General features: G+C 30.1%; 1 protein-coding gene and 1 long non-coding RNA gene across 11 annotated transcripts in view; one reads left to right on the top strand and one right to left on the bottom strand.

Moving 5' to 3' along the window:
* The window catches only part of LOC112690980 (collagen alpha-1(III) chain-like), a 39902-nt gene extending 34496 nt beyond the window's left edge, over positions 1 to 5406 (bottom strand). For 5 of the 9 annotated variants that reach the window (XM_025565091.1, XM_025565088.1, XM_025565092.1 and 2 more), the window contains exon 1: positions 5174 to 5406. In XM_025565091.1, coding sequence (XP_025420876.1) covers positions 5174 to 5224 — 51 coding nt within the window. In that variant the 5' untranslated portion in view covers positions 5225 to 5406. The remainder of the gene's footprint in view (positions 1 to 5173) is intronic. The other 4 variants (XM_025565087.1, XM_025565084.1, XM_025565090.1 and 1 more) reach the window with 1 other exon arrangement.
* Positions 1 to 19435, top strand: part of LOC112690982 — a 60191-nt gene extending 40756 nt beyond the window's left edge. The window contains exons 1-3 of one of the 2 annotated variants that reach the window (XR_003149265.1): positions 7527 to 7739; positions 19166 to 19259; positions 19344 to 19435. This is a non-coding gene — a long non-coding RNA (uncharacterized LOC112690982). Of the gene's footprint in view, positions 1 to 7526; positions 7740 to 19165; positions 19260 to 19343 lie in introns of those variants that run through there. The other variant, XR_003149266.1, reaches the window with a different exon arrangement.
* Positions 19436 to 27967: the final 8532 nt, after the last annotated feature.

Here is a 27967-nt window from a genome sequence, read left to right as displayed (position 1 = left end):
CTTCCTACTCGCATACGATGTCTCGGAATACGCGTTATATGGTAGACCGTCTCGTTTGTAAAATCGTTATTCCTTTAATTATATATTTTTTCCGTATCAATCATTTAACGGACTCAACACGCGCAGAACGGAAGGCACAGCGCTCACGGTCCGCCATTCGAAACGAACACCGGACGCATGGTAATTACTCGTGTCGCGGTCGTGTTACTATTATTATAAACACTACGTTTTCTTAGTCACACGCGTTAAATACATTAATAACGATAATAACAATAATGACATAGCCCGTGCACGGCACACGAATCCGCGACAACGGGCGGAATCGATGATCGGTGTACACATTTTATGGTAATAAATGTATGCGCGCGTATAAAAATAATGCGCTGTGAGACCGTAAACCCGTTCGAATAACAATAATAATGTCGATGTAGGCGCATTGGACGCGGTACGTTGAACCGACGTGTCGTTCCGACGTTGCTTCCGGAGCGAGTGCAGACGGTATAATATTAATGCGATAACATGCATACGACTTTTCGTCTCGCGCGACACCTTTGAGCCCGACGACAATAATATGATTATCGACGGAATTGTGTACGACGACGATGTGTGCACTAGACGCATTGGCGTGTACGGAATTGTATACAACTTGTTCGCTATTTCTCTGCGACCCAATACGAGACCGTTGCCGCACGAGGAAACGAATCGCAATGCGTCGATTGACGGAGGGGTTGACGGGCGATAAACAACAATTCGAACGCGCCGCGAGATGAGATTCGCATGCGCTAAATCGTTCCGAAACACGATCGGAAAAAACGACGGTAAAATTGATCTCGTGCCATTCGAAAATCGCTAGACCGGAAGAAATCACGAAAACACTGGACCAAGAGATGCAAGGCTTCGACTTAACTCGATAACAGTTGATCTTACCAATCGCGTTTACCAGAGCGGTCGTCACGTCGAACGAGTTCGTGGATATTATCGTAACCCGTTCACGAACAGAACCCTGAAGGGGATCGCGGAAACAAATCCGTTGGATTAATAAGGCCATGGTATTGTTGCACGCGCGTTTCGCATGGCGCCTTTAAAGGAAACGGTAAAAATCGAAGAGGAAAAAAAACTATCATGATACACGTCGATGATACCGCGCGGTCGTAACGTTTGCACCGAAAGTATCGTGTACTGTTGAGTTCGAAAAACGTCAAGGCGCAATGTCAAACGCGTGCGTGACTATTTTGTCTGGTCTTATCTGATACACGATTATTATTGGACTAAAACCGTATTCACTAGCGTTTCGTGAAAAGGTTACGTGCGATCGACTGGTACGTTACCGACGAAACGTCATCATCGAAATGTCATACGTGCGTTGCACAACCGCGTACGATTATTGTTGTTATTATTATTAGCTGCAGGGTACGTGAAGACTGTGATCCCGTACAGTTCTCGCATGCCGTTATTGTTGTCGCGATTTCCGTTAATGTTGCAGACCAAAAAAATCGCTTGCGAACCTTTGACTTCGGACGTGTACGGTTCATAAAATCTCGACCAACACGGTGTTAAATATTGAGTATTGAGTTTAAAATAAAAAAAATCTCTATAATCGATACGAAAGTTTGTGTTGTTTCGCAACAGTAATGTAATTATATTGCAATGTGCACGTCGTGTCATTGGTTTATTGCTTTTGTTCGAATTCGTCAGTTTTTTATTCATTACCAAGTATTTATGATGTTTAGTAACACAATTAATATCAAAACGAACTGCGATGATAGCAAATTTAACGGAACATATTAGCATTTTTGTTGTTCTGTTATATTAAGCGTCGTGTAATATCGTAGACTTTACAATTATGATTGAGTGATAAGTACATTTTGTTTTTTGGTTATGACAGGATAGGTATGAGAATCATCACTGTAAACCATTATTGATTGTTTTGTGATCGTCAACGGTTAGTATAAAATCTCTTTGTCCACTTCTTGTTCTAATATAAAGTGATTTTAAAAGTCACATAACTTGTATTTTTGTAAAATATTTTCTAGATGTATATTATTCATAATCCTTATCCGACTAATTGTAAAATGTTGATTTCATAACCAACTTAGATGTTTTATGAGAATACAAATAAATGTAGAAACATGAATAATTTTTATGTTCTCGTCGTTTTTGCCAAAATCTGTTAATAGTTAATTTATAATATTATAGATAGTGACCAAACCAGTTTATGTCACATAGATTCCTTGAAATTAATTTATTATAGCTAGTAGTTCGGAAATCAGAATTTTTTTCTAGGTTTTAAAACATCAATATGTATAAAAAATGCACTGATTGCTTCTAAAGTGGTTTGAGTTAGTGTTTAAAAAAATAAAATCTTTAAGTCAAATTCCTGGATTTAAAGTTCTTACACTCTAAACTACAGTAAGTAAATTCAACAAGCCTACCTATAATAACATAAATTATTTTCCAATTGAAATCATCTTTGATTTAATTTTTTTTTTTTTTTTTTGCTTTTATAATAATGCATCTACCATTTTATCGGAACTTTAGAGAAGGCACGCATTAAATTAATACTTGTAATCACTTCATGTATTGGGAATATGTGTAATTTTTTTATTTTTTATTTTGCACTTGCGATGTAAAATAACTAATTGTAATAATAAATAGTATACAACCTAATTATATACAGATTATACTATTATACTCGTAATATGACCAGACGTGATTAATTTTTTCAATTTATACTAAAAAAATATTGAACGTTCAATACAGTTTCTATAACGTTGATAATCTACGTATATACCATATTGAAATCGGTATTCGGATAAATGGACATTCTAACAATAAAAACAACTATTGTGCAATAGGTAAAGTATATATACGTATATATATATAAATACATAATATCGTTGTCGAAATTACAAGGAAGGATGATCATTTAAGAAGGTTACCCAGATGTCACACCTTGATTACGACCTAGATCAATGTTACAATCGTCCTCATCTTCAGATTATGACTCGATAATTTATTACTATCATACATTGTCGTTCTTGAATACATTATAAACGTTGATGATAGATATCGTTCCGCATAAATTGTGTTCATTGAAATTATATTATTATTGTTAAGAAGTTTTTTATTATTTTATCATTTTTTCCTAGAGTACATTAAATGTTTACTGATACAGTTACAACACTCAAACGAATAAAAAACGCACGTTTTTATTTTGTTTTTATTTCGGTGAACTTAAAACTGTGTTCTTCTTCGATTGTAATAAGTCTTAATTATTTTTAAAAAACTAAATACAGTCTAAAATATGAACAAGTCTTGTTTATCTATGATTAACGAATCGCAAACATTTGTTAGACCATTAAAATGAAATAAAATCCGGATAAAAAGTAAAATAAGAACAAATACAAAAGTACTATTAGAATAAATAGTTAAAACATTATTAGAGTAATGTGAGTGGAAGGAGACAGGTTATTATACTTAATAAAATACATAGTCGGGAGGAAGTAAATCAAAATAAATTACATACTATTGTACGCAAATAGGTGTACATAATCATAAATTCTCAAGTAATCACACAAGTTATTGTATTTTTTTTAGATACATATATTTCCTTTGTAAAACCGAATGAAATAAAAATCACTCGTGGCGAAAGTACGGACAATATTCTAAATTAAAACGCTTTGTATAGTACAATAAATTTTCAATTATTTTTTACTAAAGTTATTGATAAATGTATTATATGATATGCAATAGTTTTATTACGATTCAACGTACAGTTAGACTAAATTAATTAAATAAATTAACGTTACCTTATTGTAAATGCGTAACTGGTGAGTATCGAATTTCGTTACATTTTATTGATGTTAATTTTTCTTATTTCCCGTTTTTGTAACATAACAGTATTATGAATAAACGATATGTAGGTACTAAACGTTATTATTTTTTAGTTTTATAATTTTTCTGACTACACAATTGTTATAGATTTATAACTTATTAGTCATCGAATTGGATATAGCTCGCATATATCAAATTATCAGCACGTATTCACGTAATATGCTCGTAAATAACGCGATTGTACAACTATTTATTTCAACCATGTAATTATCACATTATTATTGCCGTGTTCCTCTATGAATGTCAGTTGACCAACAGTTCTATCGCAAGTCAACAAAAACAAAGAAAAAGATTAAGAACCATCAAAGTGACTATTTTTATTAAATATAAAATTTCTCAAAAACTCCAAACAATGAATTTTTCAGTAAACCTTAAAATGATCTCCGGGAATATAAATAACAAAAAATTAATGAAAACTATTATGAGTTTTATGAGTAGGTAAGTACGTTTATGAATCGAACTTAAAACTATGCTAATTTCTATGAAAATAATTACGATGTTGACGATTTAAAAAATTATCAATTTTCAAATTTCAGCCAATATATTTCACATAAAATTAGAATTCATACGGGATTTTTTTTCCTTTTTTTTTTTTTAAATTAAATATTGAGTATTTTTCATATAACGAACAAAATTGTACGTTTTTATTTTATATTATAGAGGTTTATAATTTATGAAACAGAAATAGAAGTATTCTTTAATAGTTCGTTAAATATTTATTATTCTATAACTACTTCACTATTTAACTTTTATTTTAGTTATGGCTTATAAGATAAATATAATCAAAATATTACCATTTATAAAAAATTATTTTAAACGAAACCGTAGAGTTAAATATAAAAACATACCTATTCTATTTGTATATTAAAATGAAATAAAAACAAATGTTTATAATTAAAACAATTCGATCAAAAATTAAAGATTTTTATGAAAACGCTTTTTTAATTATCAGTAATAATCGACAGTCATTATATAAGAGGGCTATCTGAATAGGGGTAAATCATTAGCTGAAAAGAATATATTGAGCGGACGGTTGGGAAACGTTGGTTTAGGATGCAAAAATATATGTACGTCTTGTTAGAAAAGTATAAAAAAAAAAAAAAAACAGTCAAAAGTACGATTCGGGTGTACCGACGTCCGTGCGCTGACCACGGAACGACGCGATAGCCCTGTACCGTGCTTACTTTTGACCAGTCGTGCCTCCGGCCATCCGTTCACCACCGGTCTACACGACCGCTGGACGCGATCGTCGACCATACTCTAAAAAGGTTGTACTCACGTTTGCGCAGGACGATCCCGGGAACATGTTGCGGTCCCGTTGCAGGCGCATCGTCCGGACGGGCTCGAACGTGTGCTGTGTGCGCGCGCGCGCGCGTTAAATGAAACGAGACGGACGGACGAGAGTGAACGCAGTAATTGTGTAGTGCGCGCGCGAGATAACAATCGGCGGGTGCGTTGTTTGCGGACTGGTCTGTTCCGGCGCGAAGAGTACGAACCGTTTGCGTTTCGGTCTTATATATATACGGCGAAAGCCGAACCGGTCTCCTCCGCTCCGGGAGAGACTTTAACGCCGCGGCCGAAAACCGAGCGACGACGACGGGACGGTGGTGGTAGCGGCGGCCGCGTCGTCGTCGCGGCGATAGGAGAGAAAAACGGGGATAAAAAAAATTTAAAAAAAAAAGTGCATATAACAATAATAATCGTACGATCAAAACCGTATTACACGTTTGGAATAGGATACGTCGAGCTTCGGCGGTCAAGGTCCCGGACGTCGCGTTTGACCCCGGACGCGGATTTTTTTATTTTTTTATTCTTTTCCACGCTCCGTGGAAATCCCACCGGCGGCAGACGTTACCGCACGATCTCGAAGAAATATTTTGTCGAACGCGTCAATTTTTTCGCCGTCTCCCGACGCGTCGTTTACATATTTAACTCCGTGTAACGTGTCCACAACGGACCGCCCGCAACAATATCGATATTATATAACGTTCATCTGCGTCTTCGTGCGCTCACAACATTATGTCGCGAACATTCCAATACGTTCCGATACGGTTGTATCGCGTTTTTTTTTCCTCATTTGAATCTCAACGAAACCGAACCGAACCATAGAAGAAACGCTATCGGAAAACACTATTTCTAAACATACTCGACCGACTGAGTTTTCAGCTGACAGTGTAAATGATAACGCGTTAAATTAGTAATCGATGTGTGGTAAAACATTTGACCACACAGTTCAACTAACGTATTACACAATACAATTTTAAGCCTTAGTGAACAATTCCTGGTGGTTATTTATTTTCAATAGTCAAAACGTGTGATTTTCAGTGTAACTGTTCATCGTATTCATTTATTGTGTTAAAAACTAGTAAAAATGTATGCGATTTTTTTGGATCAAGAAAACATAATATCTACAAGTTAACTTATACGAATAGTTTAAAAAATGTCCACAGATCAAAATAATATATCTTTGTGTATCATCAGAATTGCAATTATTTCATATATGTATACGGTTTCAAATATTTCAAGCGTACATATTTTGAAAATTCACAAGTTTTTGTAATTGAAATATTTCCATCATATATAATTTACTGGAATATTATGAACATATTTCTGTAGGTATAACGCAACAATAATAATTTACGTTCTACCTGATAACCTTTTAATAAAAACGTTTCTTATAATAACATACCTAAATAATTATTCCCTAAATATACCTTAATACACCTTAATGAACGTTTTTGAGATATTTAGTGATAATAGCTTTTATGTACGTACAGTTTCGTTTAGACGGCTTTTGAATTTCGAACATATTTGATTAGTTATAATTGGAATTCAAAACGAAAATCATACTTACGTAGCGGTAACGTTTTAGTGTTTCGATGTAATATATTTTATCATAATATTATGCTAATGTCTTATGCACAGTGCTAAGCGCCCGTTTAATAATATACGATAAAAATAATTTTACACGAAACCTATTAATACCTATGCATACACATAATACAAATGTTCATAAATAAATGTATTTTGTAATACATATTACTGCCTCATAACTCTTATATGCCCGTAATAATATGATTTCTATTTATGTAAATGTATTTAAATTTGTTTTAAATAATTATTTTTCTTTTTTTTTTTTTTTTAATAAAATTCCCGGTGCTTCGTGAGAAATAAAAATAGAAAAAAATGTGCACATATCATTTATATGTAACCGTAAATAGTTGAACTCTTTGCATGCTGATTCTCGACCGAAAAATGTTCATTATTCAAGGCAAATATAGAGTCCGTGACTTTTTTCTCCAAGTAACTCATGTACAAAATGTTGTCCTAGATGTAGTTGAAACAATATTATTTTGTTCATCCTGCGGTCGCAGTACGAAAGCATTATAACAAATACGCCAACACTCGATAGAATATTATTACAACGTACGATAAGCACAGTAGGTTGTAAGTAGTTTACGGAGCGCAAGCCCAATATTGTACTTAACAAAACATAACCGCGGTTTCACAAAACGTGTGTGCTGCATCGCCGTATTGTAATATTATCGTAACGAAAACGGTATTGAATTAATATGATTATTTTCGTACGGTGCGGAACACTGTGTATTTTGTGCAAGCAATACGAACGAACGTTTTTTTCATCTAAGTTAAAAAACATTGTGCGGTACTTTGATAGAAATTTTAAAATGAAACAACGCGAACAGTTAATTGAGTGTTTTCCGTGTACGTAGAAACAATTTTCAAGTCATATTTTTGTACTATCGACTCTTTACGACCGAAAGCTGAGCGCTTTTTTTTTCCATCGCAGATGGATAACTATTTTTTGGACACGGTTTTCGGGACACGTGAGTCAACGTTATATTGCGCACCCATACCGGTGTTAATTGAATCCACGGCTTACCATATACCTGTGCGTTCGGTTTACACGTGAAAAATAACTACATTACGAACAACAACAATACGATTATTTGTACGCGCGTTCGTAACGTGTTGTACAAGACGCGCCACGCATGTGCGGCAACCGCGGATTCGTGTCGTGCATTGTATTTTAATAACTCGTACATAAAAACTCGCCGGAACAGCAGATGAATGCATATGGAATAAACATTTGCTATAATAATAATAATAATAATAATAATAATAATGAAAACTTTTATGCGCATACGGTTATATACGTACGTATCGTGTAAGTCGATGATATTGTTATCGTTGCGTTAAGAAAATAATTGCCGGAAACACGAACTTACGGGGCCCGGCGAAACATTACTATCGGGTGAACATTGTCCATTACGTATATTCCGTCGATGGTATATCGCATACGTAATATTATTATTATAATGTATAATGTTCCGACGAGTTTTAACATTTTAGCGTCGATTTTATCTCGTACAAATGGATATAATTATTAATTTCTGTAAAAATCAATTAAGGGTGAAAACATTTATATCTGTTCTCGTCGAAAACCAACGCGGTGTATAATAATATCGAGATATTTTTTTCCACCCACATTTTTTTAAATTTTTTTATCGTGTGTAATATTATTTTAATGATACGGTGCTTAACGAATCGGATAACTTGTAAATTACCTAATATGTGATTTAATGTGCGTCGGGATGTACGAATCTATAAAGGGAATAGCTGCTATTAAAATTATGAAAAAAAAAAAAAAAACAATAAACCATAATAATAATAATAATAATAAAATATTATTTAGGAAGAATCTTATCGTCGCCGTCGTCGTCTACCACGTTTACGTAACTCATAATAGTAATAATATCGAATTTATCTTATATTTTATTCGAAATGTATTATAAATGTGTTTCGCAGACCAATAATAATGTAAACTAGGCGTCGGAAAAAATAATAACAATTGTAATAATAATAAGTACATCGTTCGAGAAGAACAACCTACGTGTTCGATAACTCTCAACATTAGGGCAGATTGAACTCTTGACTTATATTATATAGTCTTCACATTTTCGAAGTATTGATAAAGTACAACAACGATGGACGACTGTTAAATCGATTCTTAACTATCTCCACTCTGCGTATACGATTTTTAATCGTCCAGGTACACCAGCTATACTTTTTCCACGATATCGACAATTATAAAATACCATATCGATCATTTATATTTTACTCTGTTTTCGTTAATAAAATTTGCATCATATGATTTAAGAGATACTTATACTCGCGTTTCACCGTTATTGGTGCCAACCAACTTCCCGGTATTAACTAAATCTGCACGTGTACCTAGCAAACACATAAAGTGATGTGATAATGGTGTTTACAAAATACAAAGAAGTCTCCTTCGTATGTACTTTATTGCATTTGTATTTTTGCTCTTGGTTTCGACGAAAATGGAGTAGATAAAATTTAAAAAAAAAAATAATAATACAATTTTAAAGATCAATAATGTATTGATAATATTAGAAAGTCTATCTTAAGTAAATGTTACAGCTCATTTAAATCTGTTTAGAAATTCGTATCGCATCATCAGATTGATAGATATACTTTAAACAATATATAAATGAATAAGTTACTAAGTTTTATGTATATTTGTGCATGTATTATAGACGAGGGTAGTGAATCACAGTTACCAATGCCCCGAGTATCAGTGATAAGTGGATATGAAAAAGCTATTTTATTCCTATCGAATTGTTTGCCCTATAACATTTTTTAGACAAATAAAAAAAACCAGTAGGTGGTAAAAAGTTTAGTTCGAGTTGCCATCGTTTTCTGGAATATATTTTCAAACGCGTTAATCAATAATTTTACTAACCGCACCAATTTAAGCCCGTATCACGTGGCGTATAATTAGTTAGGTAGTTCAGTTATAAATGTATAACTGCACATTGTATTAGTAATCTTCTGGACTTAACCACAAAACGAATAAAACGTTCGTATTCGATTCGAGGTTAGTGTTTTAATCCGTTATATTTACTCAAAATCTCGGACCATGGCTTATCGATACTACCTGTTCGTAATTTGTTGTTTTCTACTTTTATTTTATACAGAGCTTTTTTTTTTCTACTCGCGGGCACGTAGTTTGATTTTGTTATTTTATATTACATGCCACGACGTTTGCGATTCGACGATTTCAACTCCTTCAGAACGACGTGGAACGGACGATTGGCCACATTTCTGACGAGCCGTTTTTCAATCGTAACTTGTTGCTGCATGTCGCGTTATAATTATATATCTCGGAACAAAATAATGTCGAATGTACCTTACACGGTTTCAAAGGTTGAACAATAATTACAATGTGCGGGGTTAGGTGAAATTGATAAAATAATTAGACAACGCGTGAACAATGGTATACTGAGTAGGAATGTAATCTTTGTAATATTATTTAGGTACGTTTATTTTTTTACGGAAACAAAGATTAGTTTTTGATTGTTTTTTTTTTTATTTAATTTTTAATTTTTTTTAACAAAATGTGCTCTACAAATATTCGCTGTATTTTATACATGAATCAGACTTAAGTTATTAGTGACCTTTACTACAGTAATATTATATTATCATGAGTGTTTGTTCAAGGACGGAGGAAATTGAAACCACCGTTGGATCGTAGATTTCAATCGAGATTCGTAAATTGAATTGTACGATCGGGACGACTTTTATACAACATCATCAATTGAAACTACGAGTACATTAATTAATTTAGCTAAGATTTTATCGCGTTAATTTCTGTTTGGGTCACAGTAAATTAAAAAAAAAAAAAAGGAAAATGAAAATAAATTCATATCCATTCGTAGATTCGTCCAGTTTAACGCGTAGTATACCAGCAAACCACATAATTTGCCAATTTCTAAATTGGAATTATCCTTGTTACAAGAAAAAAAAATGTTAAACGAATATGTCTATCATATGCATTAATAGTTATGCTACGGTATCTCGTATGAAACAACATGTAAACATGTAACAATGTGCATGCCGCATAACTGAAAGAGAAATATTCGAAGAAATGTATGATTCATTTAAAACAACTTGACTTTTATGGTAATGGATTTGAGAAATTATATCTCAACTAGTTTCATAAAAACATATTTTAAAATCCTTTTTGATGAATAAATTTATTTTATCTTTATTCAATTCAAATAAAGCATTATACATCAAAAGTTTTCAGTTTTTTACAATTTTTTTTTTTTGTAGACAATCTTAAATGAATTAAAAAGAGGGCAATTATAGTAACTTATTTCAACAAAACATTATATACATAGGGGTACCTCAAAACATTTAAAAAAATTATAAGCAGTGTATACCTAATTCTTTTTATAATAATTCAAACGAAACGTTTCGATATAACCTAGAAATGCTTTATTTTACTTTAAATTAATAAAATATAATAATAAGTATATTAATCTTCACAAATATCTATTCAATATCGACGAGTAAAATCAATAGCTGTATTAATAGTTAATAGTTGTGTTTTTCCCCCATAAACAGCATTATGGTTTTTTGGTTATATGATTAAATGACTAGTTGTAATTATTTTTTCTTAAAATTGTTTATAATATCAACGTTAAAAGACAAGTATGTGAGTGCATTTTGTTTACGTTGAATTACATCAGTTTTCATTGTGTTCTTCAAATAAAACTACACGTCCATAAAGTAATTTGTTATTCTTACATTCTTTGATATTTCAAACTTTTTATCTAATGCCTATTATAAAACCAAATAAATTTAAAAATCTAGCATGTTTCATTAACATAAAATTATAATTATTATACGCATAATTATACGCATTTACCCATCTGTTTGATACTATCTATTTTATTTTCACATTAAAAATTTTAGTTTGGAACTATTCATAAACCTATAGTCATGTAGTGTATATTTTATTTAGCTTTGTGTATATTGTCCCATAGCTGTAACGTTACAGGTGATAAAATTCATACTGAAAACAATAGAAAATAAACAAATCACTAGCTCGAAATGTAAACACGTGTTATACGATAAATGCGTGTGACGCTTGTACGATAAAATACAAAATCATACAAAAAACATACTAATTTCATATTACGCACGCAGTAGGATGTAAGGTGTACAAAAAATTGACACCAGATATTATAATCGATGAACCGCATTCTTATATGGCTTATGTCATATTTGCGAAAAACACATTATATGTTTTCAAATGTTTAAATTTATAATGAAAAAGTTAAGTGTGGCATATTTTCTAATAAAACAAAATGATAATAATGTCGTCGCGTTTACTCATAATGCACGCATGTATTACGAATGGTAAATATTATAGTATTTTTAACAACAAAGGACGTTATTAGCTCTTAATACCAGTAGAATACTGACGACATATCGTTTCTGGATCTAATAAAGATAGAAAATAAATGTTTTCAACGGTATTTCACGTATAATATTATCCAATCTCATAATGTCACAAAAACCAATTGCAGACATACGGATGTTATTTGTTACGACAGTACTGGGATTAGTTTTTGATCGATAACAATCGAAACGAGACGTTGATAGGCAATTCACATAAAACACAAAAGATTCGCTTCATCCAAATATGATTATGTAAAATAAATGGTTGAGTTAAGCTATGAAAGAAACCATGACTGTCATCCAGTGGCATCCCGTTTCCAAAGTCCAAGAAGAAATTAAAAAATTGAATAAATGTATAAAAAGTATAAATAAATACCAGATATATTCATCGAAAACTTAAGTTTACTGAATTAATTAATAGCGAAATAAAACTAAAAATATTATTCGAATCGTCGGGAATGTCTAGTTAGTATGACTTCACTGTACTGTTACATTATTAATGTAGTGAGTATACGTCATATCGAGTCAAAAATTAAATATTTTTCGAATGAATATGTCATTTTCGTCAATTATTCAATCGTATAATATGAAGAAGAGTCGCAAAACATTTCGTGCGCGGAACGTTGTTCAATGAGTTTTGGAAAGTACGTTTTCTTCAGCCGTGAAATATTTTACCCGATGACAATTAAGTATTTGTTTTTATTTGAATTTTCAAAAAAAAACGTGTCACCGTTGTTCTTAAAATGTTCTATAACTACCGACCGTTTTGAGCATTATGATTGAAAACGTAGAAGCATTCAAGCATTCTTGTTTATTTTCTTCTTTTCTGTAAGTACTCGTAAGGCGTGATGAAGTTATGTAATAATGTTATCCTCGCTGCAGGAATATAAAAGTCAGTAAAGCATTTAGTCCATCGAATATTCACGTTTAGTGTCATTATTACAAATTACGAGTCGATAAACGTCAATATCCCATGAGCAAAACAAACATAAAAAAAAAAAAAAACTATTACTGGAATTCGTAGGTATAATGTATAATCATTATAATAATTATTATTAATTGACGAAACCTATTTGTTATTTTTTTTTTTTTTTTTATTTGCATTCAATTTATAATTCTAAACAAAAAATTCACACTGAAACGGTGTTGCATAGATATAAGATTCAACGTCAAAACGTGCACACGTGCGGACGTGAATAAAAACCGTTTTATCATTGTAACTATATTATTTAACGATATCCAAGCACAAATAATAAGTGCGCGCATAATAATGTGTGTTCATATTTGTTTTACATAATACGAGTATAACGCTGAACACCTGAAGTGTAGACCTATGACTCTTAATTTTCAATAGTAATAGTTGTATGTACTAAGTTAAAATACGGCAATTTAATGATACGTTTTAACAAAAGTGGGCATTACCTAGTTAAAAAGTTATTTTTTTTTAAATTTATCTAATTTAACTAGTTAGTTTATTTTCCAATAAACCGTTTAACTTATATAGTTTATTGGGTAGTTGAAACAACTTAGCTTTTCATGATTGATTTAAAAAATGATCTATCAAGTTAAAAAATTTTGAAATTTCTTGTTTATACGTAAATACGTAAATATAAAATTATTAGGTTCTGGCTGTGGATACAGAATGTTATGTACTCGTATAAAAAATTTTAACTAATAAAAATTCAATAAAATTGTTCATTATAATTTAGGGAATTAGATATTTTTAAAGAACACAGTCACTTTTTATGTGATCTACATACTAATTAATAAAGTAGATTAATTCTTTTCTAAATTAAGTTAATATTTTTTCCTTGTTAACTTTTAACTTATCGATCTTATGTTTTCTTAACTAAATTTAACTCGACGTAATTATTTGAATTAACTTACCCACCTTTGTATATTAACAAGGCTGGGCATTAATGAGTTTAAAGTTAAAATTAAGTTAAAACATTAAGTTAATTTTAATTAAGTTAATAATTTCGTTACTTTTTTTACAAATTAAATTTTAACTTAATAAGTTATTATTTTTTTTTTTTTTGATTAACGTGTTGACTTTAAGTTAATTTTATTTAAAAGTATCTAAATTTTAGTGCAAAGATTAATACAAATTATTAACTCGTTGCTTGTCCTGTGATTTTTTTCTACATTTGGTCATTTGAGATAAACGTTCAGTTACGCGGGGTAAATATTCTCCAAACAGATACATTTTTCTTTACACGGGTATGTACAACGAACTAAACTTATTTTCAATGAGATAAATGTCATTATCGAATAATGGTGTGATTTTGATGAGCTACTCAGTCCGCTTTGCAGATAATGAATTGGATACATATATTTATTAATAGACTGGGAGATTATTTACCTCGCTAAACCAGTGTCGGGTTAAATGAGGTTTTTAGTATATTTATAATTTACTATTTTAATATGAATTTCCTTTAGACAAAAATAGTATGAAAAATAACTTTAATAGTCATTATATGGGCTATATTTTATCATTATATTCTTATAACATTGTTATTGTATAAACACTATAAACCCATGGAAATCCTAAGAATATTCTGTGAAAATAGTAAATACCCTGAGAGCGAGTGTTGATGGGGGATTAATCATAAAACAACTGTGATATAATTTCCAATTTTATTTCATTATTCAACTAGTATGTATTTTTTTCACATCACGTTCATATCTAATTACACATATATGCTATATAGCCACATTTATGAGATTATTGATTATCTTATTTATGTTACCTAAATGATATGTAGTGATTTTCAACAATGATTGCTGCAGTCATGACTCAACTTTTTTATTACTTATCATGTTTAGAAACAGTGGAAGCATAAAATTGGTAAACTTCAAATAATTGCATAATATAATAATTCATATGTTTGTAAAGACAACTTCTATAAAAATAATTAACTATTTTAAATGTACAGTTATTTTTATATTCTATAATAGGTATTTAAATTTGTTGTACCAAAAATATAAAGCTTATATAAAATAATTTTTTAAGATATTTATTAAAAGTTAAACAAATTCTTTAATTTTATCTTAAAATATAATACAAAGTAATTATATTTTGACTGATAATAATTGTCCATGTTGTGCTGAGCCTAGTCTTTTGAACAACACGGTGGCTGAATTTTGTCTACTCGGTATAGAAAATATATTTAGGTAGTAGATACTACCTGTTTAATTTTTAAAATTTGTGTGAATCAATTAAAAATATTGGTATCTTAGCAGTTGGAAGAAAATGGTTTTTTTTTTTTTAATTTTTGGATGTAACACATGGGTAAATTGATTTGAGTATGAGTTCAGGACTAAGATTTATTTTAGAAAATTACGTTTTTTTTTATAGCTAGTTAATAATTTTATGTTATTTCCACAGTAATTTTCTTGAGTGTAAAAAAATTAATATTATGTGTGCAATTTTTTATTTTTGCAAATTAGAAAATTTTAACTTTAAATTATGTTAAGTTACTTTTTTTCAAAGTTAACTTTTAATTTAACCTAACTTTATTATTTTAAAAAAATTTAACTTAACGAGTTAAAAAAAATCGTTAATTTGCCCAGTCTTGCATATTAATATAAATTCCATCGTAATATTCCTATTTCGACTGTTCAACTAGTATTTAGAACATGAATGATAGAGTTAAAAGAAATTGAAAGCCCATAAACAGTAGCTTATCGTTCTAACTATAATAATTTAATCAGTTGGTTTCTACTGATACTGCATTGCAAAATAAGCAAATTCAAATTGATAAAAATACACTAAACAATTTTAGGTACTTTATCCATCGTCAAAAAAACGAGATTAAGTACTTAAGGTTAAAATTTTATAAACGTCTTATATGGTGATCACATCTAAAACTAAAGCGAAAACAAGTTAACACTGTAAACTGCATCTTCTGAGTCTTCTTTTGAAATCAAAACTCTTCTTAACTAATAAACCTACAATATACAAATAGATTATCTACGATTCTGGCTCCAAACTTTGTTCAAATTTTAGGGTTCATCTGTTAAATACCAAAATCTTGCAAGCATTTCAATCTATTTGTTTCCACTTAATAACCTCTGCCTCTTAGTATGTAACCAACAAAAATGTCCACAAAGACCTGAATCTACCAACACTCAACGAACTGACCAAATCCTATTAGTTAAAATTCTATGTTCTGTCACTCCCATCCCCAGATGGTTAAAAATTAATTAGCCTAGGGATCTGCTAAAAACATAGTAATGTTAACTTTAACTTGTCAGGTGGTATCGCTGGGAGCATTCTAATTCTAAACAGCATTGTCATATTATTATCACACTTACATATTATACTATATTTTTTGCATAGATTATAAGTATATTATTTTTAAATAAAAAAAAAAAGGTACTTTTTACACTTTGATCATGTAGAATTATGGATACTATGAAAATTCCGTTTTTATTATGCACTCGAGTATTTTGTGCAACATTTTAATGATGGCCGTATTTTTTTCAGTAAAGACTAATAATTAATCTGATTTTGTTAAATTAGTTATATAGTTATAAATCAACAGTTTAAAATCGAAATGGTTTTGAGTACACCAATAAAGCTTATGGAAAAAAATGAACTTTAGAAACATTAATTTTATTACTAAATATCCCCCAATAGTTAATGATATTTTTTGTTCTTGTTTAATAATCAAATTAGATTTTGAACCTAAAAATTATAAAAATACAACATTATGTTAACTCTTTTGAAAATCTTTGGAACTCAATCACGGATGAATAATTATTAAAATATTGAAAAATTGCAATATTACTTTTAAGTAAAAGAGGAAAACCAATTATGGTAAAATATAACTATAGAATTTAATCAGTTTCAACTAAATACGGCATTAAAAAAAGAGTTACTGCAAATTGTTTTAAAATCAACTTATAGGAATAGTTTTGAACTGTCAATTATTAAAGTTAAATAAGTGAATAAAAAAAATAAATAAAATAACGCGATTGATAATATAACACTACTATTATTATAAAATTAATGTTAATACTTGTATGTTACAATAGCCGACGTATGGATGTGTATGAGTTTTGATAATTGCGTCAAACGAAAGACAGCTATTAGTCTAAAGAATCTTAGAGTATTAGGTATAAGAATAAAAACTAACTTTTAAAATCGAAAAATATTATTATTATTAAAAATTATTTTAAGAAACCTTAATGATCGCGTGTGGCTAAGGGTAAACATTTTTTCGTTTATTTTTAAAATATACTTTGATCAAACTTCATATCTTGAAATTCGTCCATTTTCCTTCATTTGTCGCTGTCACAAACCTTCTTCTGCACTATCAATTTTTCTATAAAAAGTCAATTTATGTATAACTAGTATTATCAAAAGTAAAGGAACCGAAATTACTGATATATTTCGTTAAAACTTAAAAATATATTTGGATTTACCTTACCACTTTGTACGCAAGATGCAACATTTCATAATTAATCAAACGATATACGTATATAGGTACACATAGATAGGTATATATAATTTAGGTACTATATAATTAATAGTATATATAGTAGGTATGTGTATAAAATAAATTTCCACAGTTTGTATAATGTATTGTATCAGTTTTGTCGCAGATTGTAAAATTTTAATTTTTTTTTGCCACAGTTTACATACAGCCAAAAATTAATTAAATTAATTAGAAGTATGATACACCTACATAGATTTTTCACGATAAAAACCTATGTTACAAATATACTTTGTATCGTGAGTAAATACTCACGATACAAAGTATATTTGTAACATATAATTATAATTATAACATATAATTATGAAAAAACCTTTTTAAATTAAATATCAAAATAATTATTCGACCATTGACTTTTTACCAAATTGTTGTCGTCCCACTCGATTACTTATGTATATATTGCATTTTATTTATACTTAAAGGTTACTCGAGCAAGTATAGTGGCGTACGCAGAGGGGAGGCCAACGAGTTGAAATCTCACACCATATTTATTATTATTCGTTATTATATTTATCCACGATCTTAGAATCTTAAAATGATAGTAATATCTATACAGATATTCGTGTTTAAAATATTAACATTAATCATATATTTACCAAATTATTAAAATTACATCCATAATCCATTGATATATACATATATGATTATATCTGAACTGATATTACCAAAAATCGAAACATTAGTCTATTTTTTCTGATAATAAATGATAATAATAATGATAATAAATCAGCTACAGCAAATACCAACAAAAAAAGAACTTACCGATTATGAAATTCTATAACAATTATAAAATAATTTATCCAAGCGACTATAATTATTAGGCTGGACAAAATAAAATTGTATTTTGTTACCATTATTTTGATTATTATATTTTAATGTTAGTTTTTTTTTCCACCTACTATATTTTATTTTTTATGCTTAATGTAAGTAAGAACTAACAAAATATCTTTTCTATTTTTCAAACCTAATCTTACTTGAGTTGAGTAATTTTTGTTTTCAAAATTCCCTTCATTGAAAAATATTGCATACATCATTGATCTATTTTCTCATATTTTCCGAGCCTTATTAGTTAATTACCACTTTCATTATATTAATTTTGAGGTTACTTAATGAATGTTTATTTTATAATTTTTGGTTGTATTTTTTTAATCACTATAATATATTAAGATTTATAAAAGTACGTGGCATAATACAAATCGTCAATAAATGCTATTATATTTTTAGTTAGTTAAGTGAACGTAGTCAATTTTATAAAAAAAAAAAAAAATCGATTAATGTTAAATATCCTATCTTTTTTTACCCTTTGACTGTTGAACAAAACATCATTGTCATTAGTGTCAGATCCAGGAGAGTGGTCTTTTAAAAATTAGTATCAAGCAAAAAAATAAAAAAAAATAATTGAAAATTTTAATAATGGGTAGTCCAAAACCTTCGGGACCCTTTCAACTGACATAGATGTAACTTTTTTTTTCTTAAAATAGGAAAGAAAACTATGAACGGCGAACGGCGCCGAAAAGTTAAAATGGTCAACTTAGGCATGCATTTTACGTTCCACGTCCCACTATATTTCATTCGGTAAGAATATGAATTTAAACATTTAAAATAATAAATATAGCTCGAGTTATCAATAATTTATTTTGTTTATTTTATTTTTTTCAGATAGACGTGTAAAAAAAACAATAGAGGATTATTGAAACCAAATTTTGACTATGAAACGGAAACGTGAACCATACACGCAAAGTATGTAGGGAGAAAAAAAATCGATTTTAAATATTTATGATGGTTTCATTAAAAATAAAATCAGTTTAATTGATTATTTAAAAACATTAGGATGTATATTTATTTCAATTAAATTATATATTGAATTATTTTTAATTAATACTCAAACGATTTTTTTAATAACAATAAAATATGTTTAATTCTTAACTGCCATTCACATATATGCGGTTTTGAACTGTGGGCCTTTCAAATTTCCCACTTTAACAATAGAATAAATGTAAGCGGTATTGAACTGTGTAAAATGTGTGGTTATGAATGGTAAGTGTGTAGTTATGACGATATGTATGATTTAACGTTGTACTTTAATCGTGAATATTGCCCCGAAATCTCCCTATAAATATGATTGTGTGTGTTCCATTTTTTTTTTCGCGCTCGTATTGTGACGTTTCGTAGGTTTTTTCGCTATTCGTGATTCTTTGTCATAGTCCAACAATAATCGTTCACACTCGACAAAATACGATTTTGTATAAAATGCACATTCAGAGCTATACGCTACATACGATAACATGTTCATATTTACACATGATCAGAAATTGAATGGAGCGTAGGTAAATATTGATACTCCTCGTGGGAAGTTAAGAACTGTTTATAAAATGTTAAAAATATAAAACGTAGTGAAAACCAAAACAATTTGTGTACTATACATGGAAATATCGTACCTAGATGCAGCGGTCTTGTGTAAAGATTTTTCATGACGAGTTAATACTTATCATGAGACCGCCTCTACGGTAGGGTGACCAGACGTCCCGTTTAAAACAGGATTGTCCCTTTTTTGATCATCACGTTCCGTTGTCCTGACAAACTTCGAATGGGACGCTATTTATCTCGTTTTTAGAAGATTGTCCCGTTTTAATCCCGTTATTGCCATAGTATTTATTATATGCATTTTATCAATGCTTGTAAATAAAATATCTATGTATGAAAAAATATAAAACAGTTTTACTCGTATATTTAAAATGTGAAACCAAATTTAGAAATAACAGATAAAAGTTTTCGTGGAACGAGCGTCAATTCCCGATGCCGACGAACTATAAAATTACCGATTTAATAATTTAATAATAATTAAAGAAAATATTTTACTATTTAGGTTATTTTACTAAAAAAGGGCAAAGTAAAATGAAAATAATTGTTTATGATATGACAGATATTTGGACTTGAGATTTGTGTGCATATGTGTGAATATATATGTATGAGGTTTTTTTATTTTGAGGGGGAAATAACAGCTATCCCGTTTTTTTATTTTCTTAATATGGTCACCCTACTCTACGGTTAGGTGGTCAGTAATTAAAACGGAAAATAATAAATTATTCGTATTGAAATACACAACCAATCAGAATACAAATCAACAATTCTAACGGATAAGTTTTAATATACACTGTACACGTGAAACAATGAAAATAAACGGCTGATAGTGTGCCTTCTTGATAGTGTGTTATATTTATGTATAAATCACGTTAGCGTGGAAAAACGTGATATAATGTTATAAATTCGGATTTTGGGCTCATTAACCACTTGAATTCTCGAAAACAGCCTAAAATGGTCGGAGAGAGAAAAAAACATGTAGAAAATGTGAAAACATTAATATGTTTCCTGAAGAAAAAAAAATGCGTTACGAATTATCGTGTTCTCGTCGTAAAGCGCGCGAAACGAGTGCGCGAGAAGTACGGGTGTAGCGCAAAAAAAAAAAAAGTGCATCGTAGTATAGGGCATACGGTTGTGATCGAAAGCGTTTTGTTCGAAACGTGCCTGTTTGTTCGCGATTCCCACCGCAAACGAGATATTTCGTGAACGGTTTCCGCGGTCTGCGGCCAAGAACGAACCGCGGTGTTCGGCGGAAAATTGTCCAGCGCGTGAAAACCGCCGTCAGCACTGTTTCCAAAAACAGAACCGTTTGATGAACGCCATCTGAAATAAACAGATATACCTCCAATTAGTGCGAATACGTACGGTATGCGTACAGAATGATTTTTCGAGTACGTCTCTTTTTTTATGATTTTACGAAATTTCAAATTCTTACACTTGAGAAATGTTTGTCCGAATTTTTTTCGGGATTAACGGGTGGCAATTTTTTTTTTTTTTTTTTTTTTTGTAACCATAATCCATTAACCATTTTCATTTGTCAATCGAAAAATTTTAATATTTAAAGATTTTGCACAGTACGATTTTTATAATAAATTTACCTGGCGCGTCAAAACTCCAAATACGTGTCTAGTGGCGCGAGAAAAGCGTAAAACGTTTATTAAAAATTTTACATCGACAAAGATATACTTTTATCCGTTGCAGTTTTAGTCGATTAGTCTCCGCCTCCTGAAAAATTCACCTTGGTATGTTAGCAATCACATAATCTATAAAGACCTGAATATTTCAATTCTTCTCACCCTCGCTTCTGCACGCTGTAAAAAGTTTTATTCTAATACAAATAATTATTCAAACCCGCTAATTTCAAACCTCTCCTCTAATACTCTCCCTGATAATCCTTCCCGTCGACTAAAACGAAATCGGCCTAGTGATTTACTTTACAAAATAAATAAATAAAAAAAAAAAAAAAAAAAAAAAAAAAAAACAGTTTGAAGTAGTGTTGATGAATTTTACTCAAGACTCCAAACTTTGTATAGCTTTGCAACGTAACGCGACGCGATACGGGTGTAAACCGATAAAACGTTATCGACGATCACCAAACGGTCGCGATTTCACGCCTACGTCAACACGTGTTTCGCGTGTACCGCGTTTTAGGAGATGCTAATTACAACGACAGGAACCCTTGAACGGCTAAGGGATTTGCTGTAATCACGAAAGTTCTTGTCGAGTTGTAGCGATTATAACAGCCATAGTAATAATATAATAGTTAATCACTCGTATAATACTTGATACAAAGAGAATATTACTATTAGAGTATCTAAAAAGCAATTATGTCTAAAAAGTTCTGTAACCGCAGCTATTCAGATATGTAGACAGCTCAATACTAATGTTTATAATTTCAAATACGTTTGTATATTCAAATCTTTTCTGAAAACTTTAGATTTCATATACGTAGACTTTTTATATAATTATAACGTAATAATATCAGGGGGACGCTAATATTTCTGAAAATCAGTTGGGGTTCTCCGCTCCCCTACGCCCCATCCAACACAAACTTACGCTTATAGGGGAGTTGCGAACAAGTGTCAAGTTACAATTATCTTTGCATATGCGTAAATTGTACATTTTTCACTAAACAAATTATTATTATTATAATGGATAGCGCCTAATGATGACTGTACGCTGACGGTCATGCGGCAACGTAATCCTAACGATTCTGGGAAATCAGTCCTTTCTAAAGCGGCACGTCACCGTCGTCTTAGTCCGCGCCCTCGAACGCGACCACCGGTTATGTAACGCGACCGATATTCTGACGAACCGACTCGTCTTCGGCTTTTACGACGACGCGATTACGTTGTACTCGTTCGTCGCGATACCCGGGTCGGTTCGTGTCCGCTCCTGCACGTACCGGTAAATCAGAGCTGGGATGTTTATGCACTTCAAATAGAAAAACACGACCAAACAAATGTTCGTTCGAAACATGCGCTAAAAAAAATTGTAAAATGCATTTCATCTAAAAAAAAAAAAAACCGAAAAAAAAAAACCAAAATGAACAGAGTAAAATTTATTTTACCTTAGGTGTTAAAAATTAGAATCAATACAAGTATTTGATTTCCATTAATCGTTATTTTTATGTTTTATACTAATTTACAGTATGAGCGTTACCCTATGATATAGGTAATTGTTATTATTATTACTATTTTTTTTTTTTTTAATGTGATAACAATTGAATGTAGAAAAATACTTAGGACAAAAAAAATTATACAGGTCGATGATTTATTGTTTATCTATGCATTAGTTTAAATTATTCGAAAAAAGTTCAAAAATGTACTGAAATATGAATATATATTCTTTAAATCCCAAAAATATGCAAAATAAAAATAGTATTATTTAATATATATTTAATGAGACATGAATAAAATTTTTCATGTTATGGCCACTTGAATTTGGCGGTCGGCTGATTTTCATCTCCCCTACGAGCCTGGAACAATTTCCTATTTATTTTTAAGTATTTAAAACGTGATATTATTACAATTTATTATCATTGTCCAGTCATCTAAGCTCCGAAAAAGGCATTTTACGTAATTAAATCTGAAAGTTTTGAAACTCTGCTGAAAGTTTGGCTGTGGGTTTTCGATTAATCAAAAATACGGCACTATCACTCTAAAGTCCGAAAGTGTCCGTCATCTTGAATTTTATTAGCCATTTTTCAGTTTTTTTTTTTTTTTAACTATCTTTGAAAATATTCAGCTTATCATAAAAATATAGCTATACAAAAATATTGCTATATATATACGAGTATATGTGTACGTGGTATGTTCGGAAAGTGAGTTCCATTTGGTATTAAAAAAGAAACCAGTATAGCTATTTATTCCACAAAGCTCTGAAATCCTTACAGTATTTTACAACATAGCTCCAGTGGCTTTTGTTCCAGGCTTTTTCATAGCTCGATACAAGTTTTTATATTCCATCTTTATAGAATATTGCCACCTATGTTGTCAACCATATGGTCACATGTTTGTTCAGCTCTTTATCGTTGTTGAAGAGTTGACCCATAAAGAAAGATTTCAAATGCAGAAACAGATGAAAGTCGGCAGTAATGACGTTGTGGCTGGATGGTGAAAAACGTCCCATGTAAGGGGTCCCGTTTGAATGTTTTTGTCACATTCGCAGTGTATGGTTGGGTCTTGCCGCGAATGAAAACGAGATACGTCTTTTGTACCTTAGGGTAAACGTAAGGTTAGTAACGTAACGTTAGCTTAAACAGGTATACGGTGAAAATCCATCCGCGCGTTGTAACATTTAATGTGAAACGCTTTAATAGTCTACACTAACTGCGCGTCACACTCATGCTAACTGAAAAACGTAATAACACCAAATGATAATTTGTTTAACTATGTACAATGTTATTTTTCTCATTGGTTTAATATTATTGTACTGAGATAAAACTTCCTTCAGGTTTTTAAATTAAATATTATAATGTAATGTACATACAAAAATATAAAAAATATTTAATACAATACGTCACTACAAATAAAATATATGTATTGTTTATATTTATTTGATGAAAGCAATTGTTTTAACAATTAAAGTGCATACATCGATTTTAAGTCACTTTGGATCATGTCATTGAGTCGCTCACGTTTTTAAACAGTACTATACAACGTTTTTTTGTTTTTAGTATTTAGATCATGCTTTCAGAATCCATCGGATTCTTTTATCACAGGTGACACCATGTAACTATACTAAATATGTATAGTAATTTTAATATTATTATATGTTGAAAAATCTTCTTTTCGATCGTTGATGTGACTCATAAATGCAATGTATAACTCATGTAATAAGTAAATCCGATGATTTCCAAAGAGATTCGTGAAAATATGCGTATTCTTGTACGAAGGACGTATTCAAATATTATTAAATTACATTTTCTATTTTTTTATTTTTAACGGTTAACAATCTTATTGCTTATAACAGACCAAAAGACAATGTCACTCGTGAGGAACATTTGATATAAACACCATGCGTGCATCGTATTATCTGGATATTATTATAAACAAATTATACATTAATGCGTGGTTATAAAATTGTATCTTGTAGTATAGTATTTAAATCTATGAGCACCTAATAATACTATGTAATGAAGAGTTTCTTATAATACAGGTAGCGGACTGTGGACACTCTACGTAATTAATTGCGCGATTTCAGACGATTTTTGTGAGACTTTCTGTTTCGGCAAACCAATAAGTTTATTCGTAATATTGTTCTGTGGCATTTTGTTTTTAATTGTAATGATTTATGTGAGTCTGGAAATATTTGTTATATGAGCAATAGACGAAGAATTTGATCGGACGCACATGAATATTAACCATTTTATTTGAATCACTGGTCTTTATTTTGATTTAACAATAGTTATTTTTGAAAATACTCTTTTCCAAGAGCTACTTGAAACGGAAATGGTAACAACATGTAGGAAGGATCTATAATAGTCTGAAAAATATCTAAATGTCCACTATCTACTAAACAATATAAAAATTTTTAAATTTTAATGATAACTGCTTCGCATATAGATTTTGTTTCTGGTATATTTATGAGAAATTTAATTTCGATATCAATAATATTTCTATTATATTATATTCTATTATCTTCTTATATGAGCCTCCCTAAAACAAGCGTCTATCTGCAGGGTATGTAAGCACATACACTGCATACTTCGTCCATACACTTATGCCCTCAAGTTTTAACATTTTCCGTAGAATCCTATCCGTTTAAACTCTTCTGGCTAATTCGGAGTCCGAAACCAACCTTTCAACTTAAGTTTATGATATTTTACTAAAATAATAAAATAAAATACGAAAACTTAGGTATTATACATGGCTATCGGTTGAATAACATTAATTAATGCACTATATGCATTTGTAAAATCAATGATTTATTAGCTTTTAGACATCAAAGTATTATAAAAAAATTGTTGATTATTCAACTTGAGCAGTGTTAATGATTATAAAGTGAAAATTGTCTAATGCGGAATACCATAAGTCTAAACGAAAATTTGGCTTTAAGCAGTTTTCCGCTTTATAGAATAAAACGGAATAATTCCGGGTTATCAATGCGTATCAATTTTTCCTATTGAAAAATTAATTTATAACTTTTGTAATTTTTATTTTTAAGTTAGAGAGACTAATTAAAAACTAATAGATTAATATTAGTACTATTAGTATATTTAATATTCTAGTATATTAATACTAGAAAATATTTATTTTACAAGCACCGTGTTTAAATTTGTTTCGAATAATAATATGTACAACGTAACCAGTTTTAATCACTACAACAATGTACCATGTTATTCGATAATGTTATTATGGTTATTACGTTAGTACATTATATTTTCGAATGGGTACAAAAACTATAACGTTCAAACAACATATGTAATTTGATAACGTTATTATAATTAATAAATAAATATGTTTAGTTTTAAATCTGGTACGTTTACAATAATTTTCGGTTTATATCAGCAATGTAAAATAAACCAAGGGTGAGATTACTGTCTTCACCACCATCATTACTGAATAGGGTAGAATTGCTTATGATTGCTGTTTAACAATGGAAATCCGAAAAACGTAAATTTCAAATGAATATTTTGAGCTTAATTCGGTTAAATACGTCCACATTTGAATATCAGTTTCTTTGCATTTATCAATTAAAAAAAAAAAAGAAAGATATAGTTTAAGTTAAAAATAAAAATAAAGTTGCATAAAATACTTCGGAGTGTATTCAAAAATACCATCTACAAGTATATCTTCACACTTTACATTAATATTTATTTTCGTTGTAACACAAATAAATTGGAAATGGTCTGGCGCGTGAACAAATTTTTCATTATTCAATTTAATACCACCATTTTCTTCCATTTTTCTCAACTTAAGTATAGCACAGATCAATGAATCTGAGAAAGGGGGATAATTTTTCCGTCATTTATCAAACATGGCTTTTCTTATGGATTTTATATCTGATATGGAACTTCAAAATCTGTTGCCATCAGCCCAAATCTGGTTATTTTTTATGGTTTAATTAAAATTGAGTCTTGTGCTTTACGTTTACAATTTTCTCCTAAAATTTGGTGTTCGATTTTCAATTTTGTATTTAAAATAAGACTTTGCTCATCCAACATTGATAATACTTTTGAACGGCCACTGTCTGATAATATTCTAGCATAACATGTCCTGTGTGTGCACAACCATTTAACTTACCCGTCTTTTTGTTGTTTTATAAAACGATATTTGTTTGTACTGACTAATCCCTTGTTCCAGTGTAATTATTTGTATGGTTTCATTTTCCATTTTAAATTACACAATAATACTACACTTTATACTACACTCTGAATGTTCGTCGGTCAACTAATAAGATCTACAAGTTGAAAAGTTCAGCATATTCGTAAACGTATTCTACCCACTGAATTATGAGGTGAAATATTTACACAGCAATAGAAGCGTTACGGTTAAAATCAAATTTTGTTCTTATAAAAATACTTAGTCATTGTGTTGATTATCCTTCGATTGATTAATCCAAAATAAATCAACTAATCAATCTGCAATATTTCGTATACTTCCTAGTAATAATTAAATATAAATAGTAATCTTTTAAAACTATTTATCCAATTAAACTTTATAATAGTACCAATTGAACTTTATAATTTTATAATACTTACCTATATGTAATCGAACACTGTAAGCTTCGTTGAATAATTTTAATAATTTTACACAGACACACACACACACACACACACACACTATAAACAATCGATTTTATCATCATCAACTTGTAAAATTATTTTTTCTATTACGTATAAAAACAAAATATAAATATCTCTACAAATAATTATTTGGTCAATATTTTTTTATTCACGTATTTCCCAGTTAAAACAA

This window comes from Sipha flava, unplaced genomic scaffold, assembly GCF_003268045.1.
Source record: "Sipha flava isolate LNK unplaced genomic scaffold, YSA_version1 541_pilon_pilon, whole genome shotgun sequence".
In the NCBI taxonomy this organism is placed as follows: domain Eukaryota; kingdom Metazoa; phylum Arthropoda; class Insecta; order Hemiptera; family Aphididae; genus Sipha; species Sipha flava.
Note: the sequence above shows the minus strand (reverse complement) of the source record. Positions and strands in the feature narration are given on the sequence as shown.